The 16,452-nt window shown below is 50.0% G+C and overlaps 1 protein-coding gene across 1 annotated transcript in view; it reads left to right on the top strand.

Moving 5' to 3' along the window:
• Nucleotides 1-16,452, top strand: part of GRIK4 (glutamate ionotropic receptor kainate type subunit 4) — a 448,264-nt gene that overhangs the window by 386,675 nt on the left and 45,137 nt on the right. Inside the window, 1 exon segment of the mRNA XM_067751346.1 lies at nucleotides 15,941-16,054. Within this exon segment, the coding sequence (XP_067607447.1) occupies nucleotides 15,941-16,054 (114 nt within the window).

Raw genomic sequence — 16,452 nt, forward strand, 5'->3', positions numbered from 1 at the left:
ACTTCCCAGACCTACACTGCCTTGAGAAAGAAGAGCTTAAGCCACCTCACCCCTCGTTCCTCTCCCCATGGGGTGGGAATTCCCAGGGTGAGCTGTTTGACTCTAAAGTTGACCCTGTCTTCCATTTTGCCCCCCAAGTCACATCCCCCTTTCTTCACTCCTTAAGCTTTAGTCGGCCTAACTGGGTGTCTGCTCAGCCTGCATCACACACACATCTATCCTCCACCTGCCTTTGGAATAAAGCTTCCCCCTTGTGCTTGCCAGCTTTATTTCCTCGAGTATGTGTGTTGGTGGAGAGGGATGACACCATGAACGCCATGCAGCAGGAGCCCGGATCGCCTATCTGGGCGTCTGAGTCACCTCCCCTGAGACTCCTGTGTGCTGTGCTCAACCCCCTGTGACTCCCTAGGCTGACCTTTTGCCTGTCCCTTGACTGATTTTGCACTAAAGATAGTCATGAGCACTGTTTATTGAGCACTTACTACGTGCCAGATGCAGTGCTACTAATTGCTTTACAAATATTACCTCATTTAATTGTCAAAGAACCTTACAAGGTAAAGTATTCTTATGGCCATTTTATAGATCAGGAAACAGGCTCTGAGGTTCACTTGTCCAAGGTCATGGGGCTGAGAAGTGACAGAATCAGACTCCAAACTCAAATGCGTCCGTAATATGTCCCCTTAAGTACTGTGGGGAGCTGCCCTGAACACATGCCATGCTTTGCTCACCTAGCAATCTCTTGGTCATCAGATCCTGCTACTGTGGCTCCCTGCCCACGCCAGCTCCCTACCCCCGGCAGGCGGGCACTGCTTATCCCTTGCCTTCTTAGGAATAAACATGCCTGCTTCAAAGCATCCAAATGTGACAGTTCCCTCTGTTCTTTGGCCATCCCTCACTCACGGAGATGAATTTGCACCAGAAGGTCTTGTGGTTTCCACTTGCTTGTTGCCATGGCTTGGCCTCACCATCTCAGTTCCTGGCCAGAATCCTTATATGCTTCAGGGGGCTTATTCACAGACTATTTTTCTTGTCGTGCTGTAGCTTGTCAGCAGCAGCTAACATCCCACCATTTGTCAGCGTGAGAACCAGGCCTGGCTCAATCGTGCCAATGGCAGTGTTGGCAGCTCTGGAGATAGCCCTCTGAGAGCCCCGTTCTGCCTCACCCTTTGCAGAAACTATGGCATTATACCTTACCTTCTGCAGCCCTCAGATGTGCTCCCCTGTTTGATGACAAACTTCTGCTCTTGCTGTGTCTACGTTTGCAATTTAGGCAACAGAATGAAGGCGTAGATCTCTAAAACTGGCAGCAGGTTGTCCATTCAGTGACTTTGAACTGCTCAGAAGGACTGTCAGCTCTTGCTAAATGGATCCCTGATCCAAATCCAGGACACTCCCTGAGCAGACCTGCTGGGTTCCTGGATGGTGGCCGACTGGGGGCCTGCTGGCTGCCAGGGGGTGATGAACAGTGGAATACAGGCAGGAGATCAAAACAGAGAGTAGGTGTGGTCGGTAAGTACAGCAAATGTGTCAGCTGGTGTCAGTCTGATCAAAAGTGAAGGGGAGTCCGTAGGAACAAATCAGGTAGAAGAGCTCAGCCTTCAAAAACCCCACCAGGCAGGATGGTGCAGCCCAAAGCAGAGGCCAGGTCTCAGCAGCTTCAGACAAATGGGCAGAGGATGGAGGCAGGATGCCAGAACCAGAAACAACATAGTAATAATAGCAGGAAACATTTATTGAGTGGTGAACATCTTCTGTGTGTCAGGCCTTGTATGCTAACTCATGTAATCCTCACAGCAACTCTGTAACCTAGAAGCTGTTAGCATTTATACTTTACTCCTGAGAAAACAAGTTCAGAGAGGCGAAGAAACTTGCCCAAGGGCCCACAGCTATCAAGACACAGACTTCAACCAGGACCCTCTGACAGCTGTCACAAAACACTGTGAGAACCCTGTCCAACGTGGGGCAGAGCGCTGTCCCCCTCCTCTGGGTTTCAAGACCCATCCAGAGTGGGGTCTGGCAAGTGCTGGAGGGTGTTTGCAGCTCCGCCAGGTCCCCCCCAGGGCTCTGTCCAGTGTTCAGAGCAGAGAGAGAGTTGGCTTCTCTGGGAGTTTCACAACCTGTTCAGTTGTTTGGACCAGACAAGGGATCTGGACTTCTCTTCATCCAGATTCAAAACACAAATCCGGTTAAAACGTCCAGATGTTCCTTTTAGCCCTTCTTGAATTAGAAGCCACACAGGTGTTTAAACAGAGATACACAGTAGATTCACCTCTCTCCTATGTGTGGAATTACCAGCCCCTGGCACAAATAATGCGGCCATTGCAGCCCGCTATGTATGTTCCAGGCTTGTTTATTCCAAAGAGTCAGCAGGATGCTGAGTGTCAGGCTTGACGGTAGCCACTCTCTCTTTTACTTGGGCAAATCACTTACCTTTTTAAAAAACCTTTTAATTGAAATATACATATAGAAAAGTACACAAATCATAAGTGTCGACTTGATGACTTATCACAAAGGGGACATACCCACGTAGTCACAATCCAGGTCAAGAAATACACCAGCCCCAGCACCCTGCAGACCCTTGTAGACCCTTGTCCCTGCCCCCCAAAATGCCTCCTTTCGCTCTAAACCCTCCTTCCTCCCAAGAGGTAACTATCGTCCCGAACTGAACGCCATGTTTGCTGAGTCTTATTCTCCTGTCTCTCAATTGGCTACTGCTGGCCTTGAGATCGCCATGGGGCTCAAATGCAGTCTGTGAAAAAGAACTTTGGGGATGTTATTATGGGTGGACACCTGAGCCCTGTCAGCACCTCTTTGAAGTAGACCAGACACACTTCATCACCTAGGTGGAGTGGCCAGAGGTTTATGACAGCATCTCTAGCTGTCCTCTTCGGAAAAACTGAGAAAATGCCCTCTGCCCTTGGCAATGGTTTTGACTTGTGCATATGCTGATAAGAAATGAGAAAAAGATCTTTGCTCACCCTTCCTGGCGCCCTGGCGTACCTCAGGGGCCAGCCTGAGGCTGAGCTCGGACCTCCCTTCTGTGTAGCAGGACAGTAAGGGGTAGGGGATCAGTGGAGGAGGCTCACTGGCTTGGAGTAGAGAGGGGGTGAAGAGAAGGCCTTCGAAAGTTCTCTGTGGCTGTCAGCAGAGCTCCCAGCTACTGGTGGTACTTTATCTCACCCAACAAAAACAGTCCTGGGGGCTTCCCTGGTGGCGCAGTGGTTGAGAGTCCACCTGCCGATGCAGGGGGCACGGGTTCGTGCCCCAGTCCGGGAAGATCTCACATGCTGTGGAGCGGCTGGGCCCGTGAGCCATGGCCGCTGAGCCTGCGCGTCCGGAGCCTGCGCTCCGCAACGGGAGAGGCCACATAGTGAGAGGCCCGCGTACCGCAAAAAAACAAAACAAAACAAAAAAAACAGTCCTAATAACAGGCCTGTGAATCACGCCATTCCTAAATACAGGGCTGACAAGTGGGAAGGGAAATAAAAGAAAGCCCCGCGAGCTAGAGCTACTGTCAGATTTCTCCAGCAGCCGACACTGCTGTCTGAGCCTCCTTGAGTTTGCTTTACACGCACAGGCCTGAAACCCAGAGGCCCCTAGTAGGTGTAGAACTGGCTTGGTCAGTGCAGGCAGGCTCTCTATCTGAAAGGTCAGGGCTGCAGGTTTGATCCCTGTGTGGGCCAGTTAGCCTTGCTCAATGTCAGGGCCTCACGCTGTGTCCCAGACCATTATTAACCAGCTTTTCTGGCAGCCAGCAGGGTGGGAAACTGGCAGAAGTGTGTGAACTCATCAGTGGAAATCCCCCGCCTCTTATCACAGGGCCTACTGATGGCCACGTTTTCATGTGGGCTGGAGGTTTTATGAGTTTGATTGGGAAATAAGGAGCATTTGGATTAGGAATGAGCATATCCTCCTCAAAAATTAGACAGGATTCTCTCATTTTCTTTGATGTGTAAATCAGTGGTCTAACTTCAGAAAATCAGGGGGATGATGACGGGCATGGTAATGGTGCTGCCAGGCGAGGAAGCAGAGTTCAAGCTTCCCCGGGCATCACTGCATCCGTGGAAGCTGCCTAGACCCAAACTCTCAGTGCTATTTCTTTTCCACGTCCCAACTACTTAAACACAGTGTAACATCTATCGTATATATTGCTTTTCCAATCATGGGATTTCTTTGTTCTCTCTTCAAAACCTGCATCCATTTTTTGAAACAATTACTGTTTTAAATAACATTGAAGTTGATCCTTTAACTTGCAGCAAAAAATAATAGCTTACACTTCTGTAACATTTTCTGTCCCGGGCAGTGATCTAAGTGCTTTTCATATATTTATTCGTTTAGTCTTCACAACACACCTATGAGGTATGTATTATTACAGTCCCGTTCTCCAGATGAGGAAACTGAGGTACAGAAAGGGTAGGTCACTTGCCTAAGATTACGTGGCTGGTGAGTAGCAAGGGAGGCCATAGCATGGGCGCTCTTAGCCAAGACATTATGACACAATGAGTCAAGACTCAAGGTGAGAAAATAACATGAACTGAGCTCCTACTTGCTTTGATTCATCTATTCATTCATTTGGTTGTGCCTTCCTTTACCAAATGTTTGGGGCTTATCACGTGCCAGGCACTGTTCCAGGCTCTGGAGACCCATGTGGACCCAGCAAACAACAGGTTCCTGCCTCCTGGAGCTTGCTTTAAAGATAATAAACAAGTAGATGAATACATGAACAAGAAAATTTTTGATTGTGATTATTGCTGTGAAGGAAGAAACCCAGGAAATTACACAGAGAGTGTCAGGGAGAGGGCGTCTTTGGATGGACACTCTGGGAAGGCCACTCTGAGATCCGAACAGAGTGTGCGGAAGCCAGCCTCGCCGAGGCCAGGGCAGAGTGGAGCAGGGAGGGGAAAGAGTAAATGCCAGGATTCCAAGGCGCAAAGGCACTGGTCATATTTGAGAAGCAGGGCGCGGCCCTATCACACAATGCCTGGTAGTAAGGAATCACGGTCAGTAAACGGGGAGGTCTCTCTGGGTTCCTTTCCCGGGGTCCACTCACACCCAAGCGTCTGAGGAGAGCGTCAAGAGAGACCATAAGCTTAGAAGGGAAAAATTTGCATCTATGTTTTTTCTAAATTCAAACTGAAATGTAAAGTTTCCTTCGATTACAAATGTGGGCAACAAATCATAGTGGTATTAGCCATGCCTGTGACTGTTGCCAAAGGTGCCATTCGAATGTTGCTGTGAGAGCTGCCTCTGGCTCTCGTGGTCAGTGTATCACAATTATGTAATTCTGTATTGTGTAATACAGTCACGTGACACAGCAAATATAATAAACATTTTAATTTTTTTTTTTTTTTTTTTTTACGGTACGCGGGCCTCTCACTGTTGTGACCTCTCCCGTTGCGGAGCACAGGCTCCGGACGCGCAGGCTCAGCAGCCATGGCTCACGGGCCCAGCCGCTCTGCGGCATGTGGGATCTTCCCGGACCGGGGCACGAACCCGTGTCCCCTGCATCGGCAGGCAGACTCTCAACCACTGCGCCACCAGGGAAGCCCTAAAATATTTTTAAAGAAGGGGTTAACAGACCTCACCAGACTACTAACAGGGTCCATGGCATAAAAAAGTGTAAAAAGGCAATACAGAGAATGGCATGAGTTGCCTTAGCTTTCAAACACCCCACTGGCTACAGTTGGAAGAGGGGATTGTAAGGGGCGGGACTACCCCTGAGCTCCATCTACACAGGTTACCGGATTTAATCCTCACAACAATCATGAGAAATAGGCATGTGTTTGCCCATTTTAGAGGTAAGGAAACCGAAGCCCAGAGTTCAGGTAATTTGCTCAGCTGAGAATTGCAGAGCTGGGATTCAGACATACATCTCTCTGACCCCAAAGGGCAAGAGGGTCTATGGCTAGAGATGGGAGCATGTGATAAGAGGTCAAAGGTCAGCAATATCTAGTTGGCCTCCTGACCCAGCTTGGACCCCTGTGCTGCACAACTTTACCCGTGAACGAATTGCCAACCCTTCTTTCCTCAAGCCTGGTTCTTTCCTCAAATCTGCCCACATAGGCCAATTATGCAACCCTGAGCTGAACTAACTAAATATTTCATGGGGAATTTAATTTAACTCTAAAGAAATTCATCCAGCCCTGAGAGTATGCTGTCAGCTCGAGAAATAGCACTGGGGAGCCCTTGGGCCTGCAAATAATTTTGCTGCTTCCCCAGGAATGTTGATGTTCCTCTGGGCCTGACTCCGAGCCCTGTAGGCTCAGTCCAGGGAACACGAGTAAATCCCACAGACTTGGGCTCCGATGGATCCGAAAAGGCTCTGATCAAGGCCTCCCTCTGAATAGCAAGCAGGCTGGGGAGGGAGGAAGGGTGGGGTTGACCCCCAGCCTCCCCAGTGAACAGGGCACCAGACATTTGGCAGGTGCCACGGGACCCTACAAGTTTCTCCTCGGCCTCAGCCCACGGCAGGTGGAGTGGGAAGTCCGCCTTCCTCTTGTGGCAGGAGAGCAGCTGTGCACGTTGCTGAGGCCTGTTATTAGGGAGTCTGAGGGTTCCCGCCAGTGCCAGGGGAGCCAGGAGTGAGAGCGAGCTCCCCGGCGCCTTCAGATCCCTTTGCAGCTCAGCATGGAGACCCCGGTGAATCACGGCAGATTCCCTGGGCATCTCACGAGGTGAGGGCAGGGGAGGGTGGGAGGAAGGCGCCCAGGAGGTGAATGGATCAAAAGACAGGAAGTTAGCAGATAATCTAATTTGAAATGGGCTGAGCTGCAGATGTTAATCTGCTCCACTGAGCAGCACGAAAAGCCAGGGCCTGTCCTCAGCGTCCCTGTTCTTTCCGGCGGGTAATTAACCACTCCCCATCTCCAGCACCGCTGATTGCTGCCTTAATGGCGGGGTGTGAGGCCCTTCCCCTTCTGCTTGGGCTCCCTGTGTAGCCCGAGGAGTTGCAGGGAACTGGGCCTGGGAAGGGGGCAAGGGGAGAAGGGAGCCCTCTAGTGGGGATTTAGGGCTTCAAGTCTTCCTTAGGCTGGAGGATGAGGAATTGTATCTCACAGTGGTGTCCAGACCATGACATGAATCCGGTTATAATGACCCAGCTTCCTGACAAAATCCCTCCTACATACAGGCACATGTCCGAAATCAGCCTGATTCTGCTGTCAGCAAGGAGGGACTGGAGGGTAGGCCATGTTTGGGGTGTTGTCCCCCTGTACCCTGCACTGTTAGCTGCACTGGTTGTTAACTAGAGATTTACCGTGTGTCCACTTTGGGAACGTCCCTGTGAACAGTGCAGTCATAAGAAAGCAGACCTGAGAATCTGTACGTCTGAAGGTAGCTCTCTCCGTCTCCTAGCTGTGTGTACTTGAGCAAATTAATAACCTCTCTGGGCCTCAGTTTCTTCGTCTGTAAAATGGAGCTAAATGGCAACTTTGAAATACTATATAAGTTAAGTTTTTTGAAGACATGGTCCCTGCTTCTTATAGTCTAATGGGGAGCTAAGTTATGTGCATGAATGTCCACAGTGACAATAATAATAATAGTAAGAGCTAACATTTATTGAGAATTATTCTGCACCAGGCAGAGACTTTGCATGGTTGTTCATTTAATTCCTGTAGAGGCTGCATGAGGGTGGGAACTGTTGTTGTGCCCACTTTATGGATGAAGAAACTGAGACACAGAGAAGGTAAGTCCTTTCCCAACGTCACACAGCTAACAAGTGCAGAGTTGGAGTATGAGCCCAGGCCCCCTGTTCTAATACAAGGCAATTTATGGCAAATGCCACCTGAATGGTATAAGCCATGTCTTAGCTCCCTTATTGATTGTGAGGAGGGAAGGCTTATTCCTGGGAAGATGATAGAGAAGGTTTTACAGAGGAGGTAAACTTTGAATGGACCTTGAAGAGTAGAGTTACTGTTGGACATTCCAGGTAGAAGGAGTGGCATCATTTGGGTTCCACCTGTAGGAAAGTACAAGGTGTGTTTGAAAGTTGGCTGAACCAGACTCCCAGGGTGGGGTGGGGCTTCCGGAGGAGTGCCAAGAAATGAGACTGAACTCAGAGGGATGGGCGGGCCATGAGGGCCTGACTCCCAGGCTGGGCTTTAAAGGAGTGTGGATCATGGATACTTGTTTAAGAGGGAGGACAGGTAGGGGTGGAGATCAAGATGATGGACGTGGAGCTCACCTCCTCCCACAGACACATCAAGAGGGAGGACAGGTATAGTTGTCATGGCATAAAAGTGAACTTTGTTAGAAAAAGAATATTAATAACCACCATTTATTGTGCACCTACAATATGCCAGGCACTGTGCTTTGTGCATTATATGTACTATCTCATTTATCCTCATAACAACCCTCAGTTGGTAATTACAATCCCCATTTTACAGATGAGAAAAGTGAGCTTGGAGAGGATGTGAAACCTACTCATGGTCACACAGTACCTGGAGGGCTGGGATTTGAGCCCAGTTTGGTCTGGTGGCAGAGAAGCAGGGCAATGTAGTCACAAGACAGAGCAGGTGGAGGGAGGGAGAGCTATGTCCTTGATGTTGGCCTCATTCAGGAGGGCCAGGCAGGGGCTGGAGAGAGTGACCACCTAGGAGATTCAGCAAGATAAGAGCTGGCTAGCACCCCATAGGCATTGTAGCATGGACGTCACTGCTGACCGGCTGGAGTGACATTGGTGAAGGGATGCCATAGACACCAGATTGCCCTCAGTGTAGTGGTATAAATGGCAAGGAAGTGAGGATAAAAAGGAGGATGGTCCTTTCTTGTCTCTCTTCCATCTTTTGAATTCACTAGAGCCAATTGTATCTGTTGCAGGTTCAGGATTCAGCCTCTGAAGCCAAACGGCCCAGGTTTGAATCCTGGCTCTGCCACTTACTTGCTGTGCAAGCTTGGGCAAGTTCCTTAACCTCTCTGTGCCTCTGTTTTCTGATCTGTAAAATGAGAGTAATAATAGTAACCTACCTCATAAGGGTATTGTGAGCACTGAGTGAAGTAACACATGTAAATTGCTTAGTTAGTAAATTGACACACAGGAAGGGCTATAGGCGTTAGACGTGTTAAGATTACAAGTCTCATCCTGCTTAAAATACTTCAGGGCCTTTCAATTCCTCTTCAAAGCATTGCATCTTCTGCCTGCCTCTCCAGCCTCATCTTACAGCACACTCCCCAGCCCTGTGTACTCCAGACACTCTGGCCTTCTTCTAGCCCCTGGAATGCACCAAGCTCCCTCCTGCCTCAGGGCCTTTGCACGTGCTGACCGCCCCCGCCCCCCCCGCACCGGGAGTGCTCACCCCAGGCCTTCTCACTGGTAATTCCCGTTCAGGTAACTGAGTCTCATCTTGAGAAAGCTCCCATGAAGACTCTGCCAACCCCTGTTCTACCTGCTCATGGTGCCACAAATGACTCCTTTATAACATTTATTACAGCTGTAGTTTTACAGATCTTTTCTTCAACAATCTGACAACTGCCTCTCGCACCGGGCTGCAAGCTCTTGGCCATCAGGGGCCATGCCTGTGTTTTCCCACCCCGTGTATCCCAGAACCTTGCACATTGCCGGGAGCAGGGCAGGCGGTCAATAAAGAGTGTTGAGGGGATGCTGAGTGTTAAAGAGGAAGGGATTGCCGGGGAGGGGGCAGTGGCTTCTGCCTACCCTGAGACTCCACACTCAAGGGCAGAGCCCAGGACACAGCGTTTACTGTGGGCCGGATGAGCTCCGTGGCCCCGTGTCACCCTCAGCCCGCAGATCCTCCGCCAGAGCCTGATGTGAGTTGTCCCTCCCTGGGAAGCCAGGTTTGGTGGACTTGGGGGTCTTTCCTTTCTGGGTATTTATGGATAATGTCCTCGCTGCTCTCACCGCCTCAGGCCTGGCCTTGCTTGGAATTCTGTAAGCCTTTTCAATGTACAGGGGATCTCCAGAGACAATTACCTTGGAATGAAGGCTTCCAGCAATGCTCAGTACAGCCTTACTCTGTGTAGCTTTTTCTCATTCCAACTGTAGCCTCCCAAAGCTTTCCGGCATTAAGTAACACAATTACAGAGTTAAATAAATACCAGCAAAGAATGTGAGGCACTATGGGGCCTGAGCAGCAGGTGAAACAAGATCTGTGCAGATGTGACCGGCAAAAGAGTAGAAAAGCTGTTGGTGTAGAGGACGGCTGCCTCCCCAGGGAGCAGGACCCTGGGCGACTGGGAGGCAGGAGGGCCGTGTAAAAAAGCCAGAGAAAAAAGATCTGGAAGCTGATCAGAGATAGCATGGTGGATCCAAGAATTCAAAGGGAGCTGGGGACGTCATTTAATCTGCCGTCCGCAGAGGAGAATCATATAACGGGGAAGAGGCTGGAGAATGACCCGATTTGGTTTCCAAGCTGCATGGCAGTTTTTCCTTGAGTTTTCTAAGCGATGGGACCGTACCGGCCCTAAGAGGGTCCTCACGTGGGTCTTCAGAGATGGGCAGTCACACCAGGGAAGCACAGTGCGTCAGTACAGCTGTGTGGATGTCTCAGGTCACCTAGGAAAGGCTACCAGGGGCCAAATGTCCAGAGGCCTCTGCCTACATGGAGGTAGAACAGGCCTGACTGCTCCCCAGCTATGCCTACAACTCATCATGCATTAAAATATTCTCTCCAGGGACTTCCCTGGTGGTCCAGTGGGTACTACTCTGCGCTCCCAGTGCAGGGGGACCGGGATCGAGCCCTGGTCGGGGAACTAGGTCCTGTACGCATGCCGCAACTCAGACCCGGCGCAGCCAAATAAATATTTTTTTTAAAAAGATACCGTCTCCAGAGGTCCCTGTGGAGATTCTCAGCATCGTCAAGTTCATCATCATCATCACTGTCATTATCATCTTAACAGCAGACATTTATCAGGTACTTACGTTGAACCAGGCCCCATGCTCAGCATTTACAAGCAGCATCTCATTCACTTTCTTAGTAATTCTGGGAAATGGGTACTATTATTATCCCCACTTTACAGATGAGCAAACTGAGGCTCAGAGAGGTTACATGACTTTTGCCCAAGGTCACAGAGCAAGTAAGTAAGTAACAGAGTCCAGACAGGTCTGTCCCATGCTGAAGTCTATGTCTCAGCCACCCTCTCCACTGCCTTCATAGTCCCAGGTAGGTGTGGCCGGACTCTACAGTGTGCAGAGATTATAGGGCTCTTCCATACCCATCCTCTCTTCCTGACTCTCACATAATACTGATAGGCAGGCATTGCCCCATTGTATAGCCTGGTAAACTGAGTCCCAGAGAGGGTAAGTGAGTTGCTATGGGCATTTGGTCAGCAAAAGGCAGAGCCAGGTCTTCTGACCCGCCCCATCCTCTCATTCACTGGGCCCCATGTAAGGGAGGGGCTCTGAGAGGATGGGGCAGGGCTGAAGCTATGGAAGTCTGCCCAGGGTGCTGGAGCACTGCTGAGGGGAAGGGAGAGAATTGGGCCCAACAGGGGGCAGCAGGTGTCTAAAAGAGGAGGAGAGGGAGACAGAGGAAAGCTTTGTTCCTTCAGGTCTTTCAGCATCTGGCACTGCGGGCAGAGGCCTTCCTGGTGGCATCTCGGGGAAGCACAGGGTGGGAGCAGCAGGCTGAGACAGGCGCAGACCTGAGCCCTGCTGTGAATTCACTGTCTTCCTCCCAGCCAGGCCCCACATGCAGGAGAAGAGCAGAGGCCACCCCAAGCCTTCGGGTTCTGATGGCGAGCATAGCAGTCGCATGACCCCTATTTAAACCCAGGAGGCGAAGAGTAGTATGTTTTGGAAGTCACCTCCAGGCTGCCTGCAGCCTGCCCTCCCCTCGGAAATGCCACTAACATCCAGGAGATAAAAGAGGGGATCTCTCAGAGGCAGAACACAAAGCTCTTCAAAGAACACTTTCGATCAAAAATGGGAAGAGGAGAGAGGTCTTTCTCTCAGAGAGAATGTATTTATAAACCTGTGTGTGTGCGCGCGCACGCACACACACACATACACACGCACACCAGCAACCAGGAGCATCATGATGCTAATAGAACTCTTTGCATGTTCCCTTTTCCCAGTCTTCCTTCTCTGGCTCCGGGGGTCCTACCCTCTTCTGCATTCCCAGCCCCCGGGGTTACACTTCCGGATCTGCTCTCTCCAGATGGTGTTGTATCTTCCGGACCTTTCTGGCCTCCCCTGCCTTGGGTGCTACTCTTTGCCGACTAGTCTGATAAACAGTTTCCTCCTCCACCTCTCTGAGGCATTCAATTCTGGAGACCGCTATCATCTTCTTGAGCAAATAGGGGCCAGTTAAACGAAGCTCCTTCCCTCCGAGCCCTGCAAAATGAAAGCCTGGGACTTTAGGGCCGGAAAAGAGCTTGGAGAGCATCTGACTGAACTCTCATTTCAGAGTGGAGGAAACTAAGGCCTGGAGAGCGGAATAACTTGCCCAAGGTCACGGTGAGTTTGTGGCCCAGCTGTGACGAGAGCCAGGTCTTCTGACGCCCTGTCTGTGGCTCTTTCAACTGGAGAGCGCAGCCCTCCCCAACGAGTGACCAGAGATGCAGGAGGGCTGGGGTGAACTGTCATGGTGCCCGCTCTTCCCTTGGCCTGTCACGCCCACAATTGCTAGCATTTTTTTGCAGCCACGCCGCTTTGGTCATTAGTTTGTTTCTGTGGCACATGATCTCCGCATCTAAGTCTGCTTTATAGCACAATGTCTTTTTAACTAAGGAGAAAGAAAAGGCATGCACGCCTTTTGGAATAACCTGCTCCCACCAGGTTGTTGCTGGTACCCCAGGGTGCGTTGAAGCCAAGGTACCTGATTACTGTTCTCTACTGAGTCGATGAAAATAAAAAGCAACCAGTACCTAACCTCCGCGGTTTCTCCTAGCTTCTCATCCCTCCTTCCCTGCCTCCCCTGCCCCCAGCTTACTCCTGAGCGGGGGACAAAGGAGAGAGAGATGGGCTCCGGGGCAAGGAGGCAGCAGTTTCCACAGGAGACAGTTTTCCTGTTTGGCCCAGTTTGGGGAGCTGTCCGTTTGTGACTCGACAGAAGCACCCTGTCTGAGCCTGGGGCAGACTCTCTCCCGGCGTGTGTGGTCCTGCTCCTATCCAGGAAAGCGCCCTCCCGGGACGCTGTCCATTTCCATCTTTCTCTCCATATGGAATTGTTTCACCATAATGTCATCGCTGGCCAACTTTTATAAACTTGTGAAATGATTTCCAAATTGCAATCCAAAGTTTGCCCTTTTGGGAAGAAGCCTGTGGCGGGGGGTTCGGGGGAAGAAATTTGAGGGTAGAGTTGTCGATTTTGGTTACTTGGTTTGGATAGATCTATTTTTTTTTAATAACCAGAGAAAGGACGGGATGCTGTGGTTACCTCTTGCCCGTCTTATCAGTTTGCATTTTTCTACCCTTTTCTTCAGTTCATTCACTCCAGCCCATTTAACTCTTGTCTCCTCCTCCCGAGGTCCTTGCGGGGCTTGGCTGCACACAGGGGACCAGCACTGCACCTGCTGCGCCTTTGTGGTTGATTTCTGTTGCTTTACACGTGTGCTCGCGAGAGGACCTCAGGTCGGGGCCACCATCGTTGAGGGAGGGGCTGAGGTTCTGAAAGGCCCAAACAACTCTCTGAAGGGTCCCCCAAATGAAGGCACTAACAATCTTCTAATCAAACTTCACTCTCTCCTCCAGGGTTGATTCACTTGACAGCAGTCATCAACACTCTCTCAGAGAAATACAGAATGAACCCAATGAGTCATTCACATTTTTCATTTTTTATTAAAAATCTCTTACATCTGCACTCTAGTCTCTTTTAAGCCTGGCCTCACTTTATAAGGCCCGAAGTTGTTAACCGATGCCGGATCGTGTGACTCCTTTAGCATGAATTGGGGTGGAGGATTGGGGCTGAGATGAGAAGAAACTGATCTTTGCCAATGGTTGTATTCGTCTTGTTCACAACTTATAAATCGCCTGTGCGTAAAATGAGGGTGGCATGTCTCTCTCCTTACTTCCTTTGCAATGATTTAGGAAGAATCATGCACGTGTGTGTATGTGCCTGTGTGTGTGTGTGTGTGTGTGTGTGTGTGTGTGTGTGTACTTATTCGGAACTGATTGGCCTGTTTGTAGGTTGTTGGATACCTCACTTTCCCTCATTTCTTTCTCCGTCTTTTATATCAACTGATCCACCAGAATTAGGAGTTAAGGAAGCTGAAATGTAAACCTCAATGGAGACCAGTCTGGGATACATGTCTAGGTTATAAAACATCATTCTTAAATATCAGTATAAGTCAGAATCACCTGGGCAACTGGTCACAAATGCAGATTCCCGGGCCCCACGACCAGAGTCTGATCCATGGGGTCTGGGATGAGACTCAGGAATTCACATTTTAATAAGCCCTTTATTCTTTAATATTCTTATTCTTTAATCAGAATAAGGTGATTCTGATGCTGGTGGTCCTAGACCACGTTCTGAGAATCACTTGCAGAGAATTGCTGGGAAGGATTCTGGCACTGTCTCAACCCCACATCCTTGGTTTACAGATGAGATTAAGGAAGCCAAGAGAAGTGAAATGACTAGCCTACGCTAGTTAGCTAGTTAGTGCAGAGTATGGCCAGAACTGAACGCCAGCTCTGGGCCTTTCCCGCCGCTCCATGTATAGGGGAGCAGGCCAATAGGTAGTAAGCTTGCTTTGCAACAGGGTGGATTGAAATTAAACACAAGGAAGAACTTCCTGACAGAGAGGTGTACTGAGGAAGCTGACAGCCTCTCCTTTCCCAGGAGACCTTAATTCAGGCCAGACTTCCATCAGGTGTGGGCACTTGAGGTACACAGCAGGGGCAAAGAGAAAAGAAGGAAACACCTGGTGATTTTGCATGAAAGGGACCAGAGACCCTTTGCTGAGATCTGCTGTGGCACCTGGATTTTTTTTTTTTTTTTTTTTTTTTTACGTACGCGGGCCTCTCACTGCTGTGGCCTTTCCCGTTGTGGAGCACAGGTTCCCGGCGTGCAGGCTCAGTGGCCATGGCTCACGGGCCCAGCCGCTCAGTGCACGTGGGATCTTCCCGGACCGGGGCACGAACCCGTGTCCCCTGCATCGGCAGGCGGACTCCTAACTGCTGCGCCACCAGGGAAGCCCCTGACCTCAATGTGTTCTTTTATTTTTTTATTTTTTATTTTTTTGTGGTACGCGGGCCTCTCACTGTTGTGGCCTCTCCCGTTGCGGAGCACAGGCTCCGGACGCGCAGGCTCAGCGGCCATGGCTCATGGGCCCAGCCGCTCCGCGGCATGTGGGATCTTCCCAGACAGGGGCACGAACCCGTGTACCCTGCATCAGCAGGAGGACTCCCGACCACTGTGCCACCAGGGAAGCCCTGTGGCACCTGGATTTTAACCTTGACTGAAACATAAGGCCAGTGGTCCAGGAAGCCTGAGGTGAGGTACTACTGCTGACAAGGACAAGGTTTGTGATGTTGGGCCCCTTGCTCAATTTCTTGGCCTTTATTTCCTGGGGTTGCATTAGATTGCCTGTAATTTCCAGGGGGCCATCATTTTTATCTTTCATTGTAACTCCCTCACCAAAGTGCACACAGCAGAGGGACTCAGTGAAGTTTCGTTGTTCAACAAGTTAATCAGCTGAATAAAAAACGACTCAATATTGAGTATCCAGAAGTTGTATCTGCCAGTTCTCCCTCGCCTAGGGCATTTTGAGTCTGTCTGAACAGTCAGTAGTGATCCCCCCTTTTAATACTAATTTATATATTTAAAGGGGTCTAACCTCAAATGAACATGAGTTACAGCTTCAATATCCATCCGTGTCTTTTCACGAGTGATCGTTCAGACCTCTGGCTACTTAGGGTCAGTCCCCAAGCAGAGAAGCCAGACCAGAGAAACATCTCCCCATTAGTGACGGCCTCTGATCACAAGTCCCTGTGCCCCCATCTCCTGTGGCCACCCCTCTGATGATCTCTGTCTGTTCCTTTCAGAAAGCAGATCTGGCCGTGGCGGGCCTCACCATTACTGCTGAACGGGAGAAGGTGATTGATTTCTCAAAGCCATTCATGACTCTGGGAATTAGCATTCTTTACCGAGTTCATATGGTAAGAGATTTATTTTATAAGCATTTATGGCATTAAAGTTATTTGCATGCAAACACTGAGTTATATGATAATAATGAATGACTCACAGAAATATTTAGATTTCAAGACTTAAATGCAAATGTGCTGGGCTATTTTTTCCCCCATCAGCTGCAAGGACTTGCAGGAATGGAAGAGTCACAGTTGAGGGCTTTCCAGTAAAAACTGCTTCTGCCGCACTGAATAGGGAAGGCCAAGAATGATCATTCAACCCTTGGTTCGTAGTGTGTTGGTCATCGGCCCCATGAGTCACTCTGCTTCCTCCTAGGGGGTGGGTCCCCAGCCCGGACTTCCCAAGGCCTTCAGCAACTTTCAGGCCCACCTCTGTTCACTTTGCGCATTGCATCTGGTGAGGCAACGCA

The sequence above is a fragment of the Pseudorca crassidens genome, chromosome 9 (assembly GCF_039906515.1).
Source record: "Pseudorca crassidens isolate mPseCra1 chromosome 9, mPseCra1.hap1, whole genome shotgun sequence".
NCBI classification, from domain to species: domain Eukaryota; kingdom Metazoa; phylum Chordata; class Mammalia; order Artiodactyla; family Delphinidae; genus Pseudorca; species Pseudorca crassidens.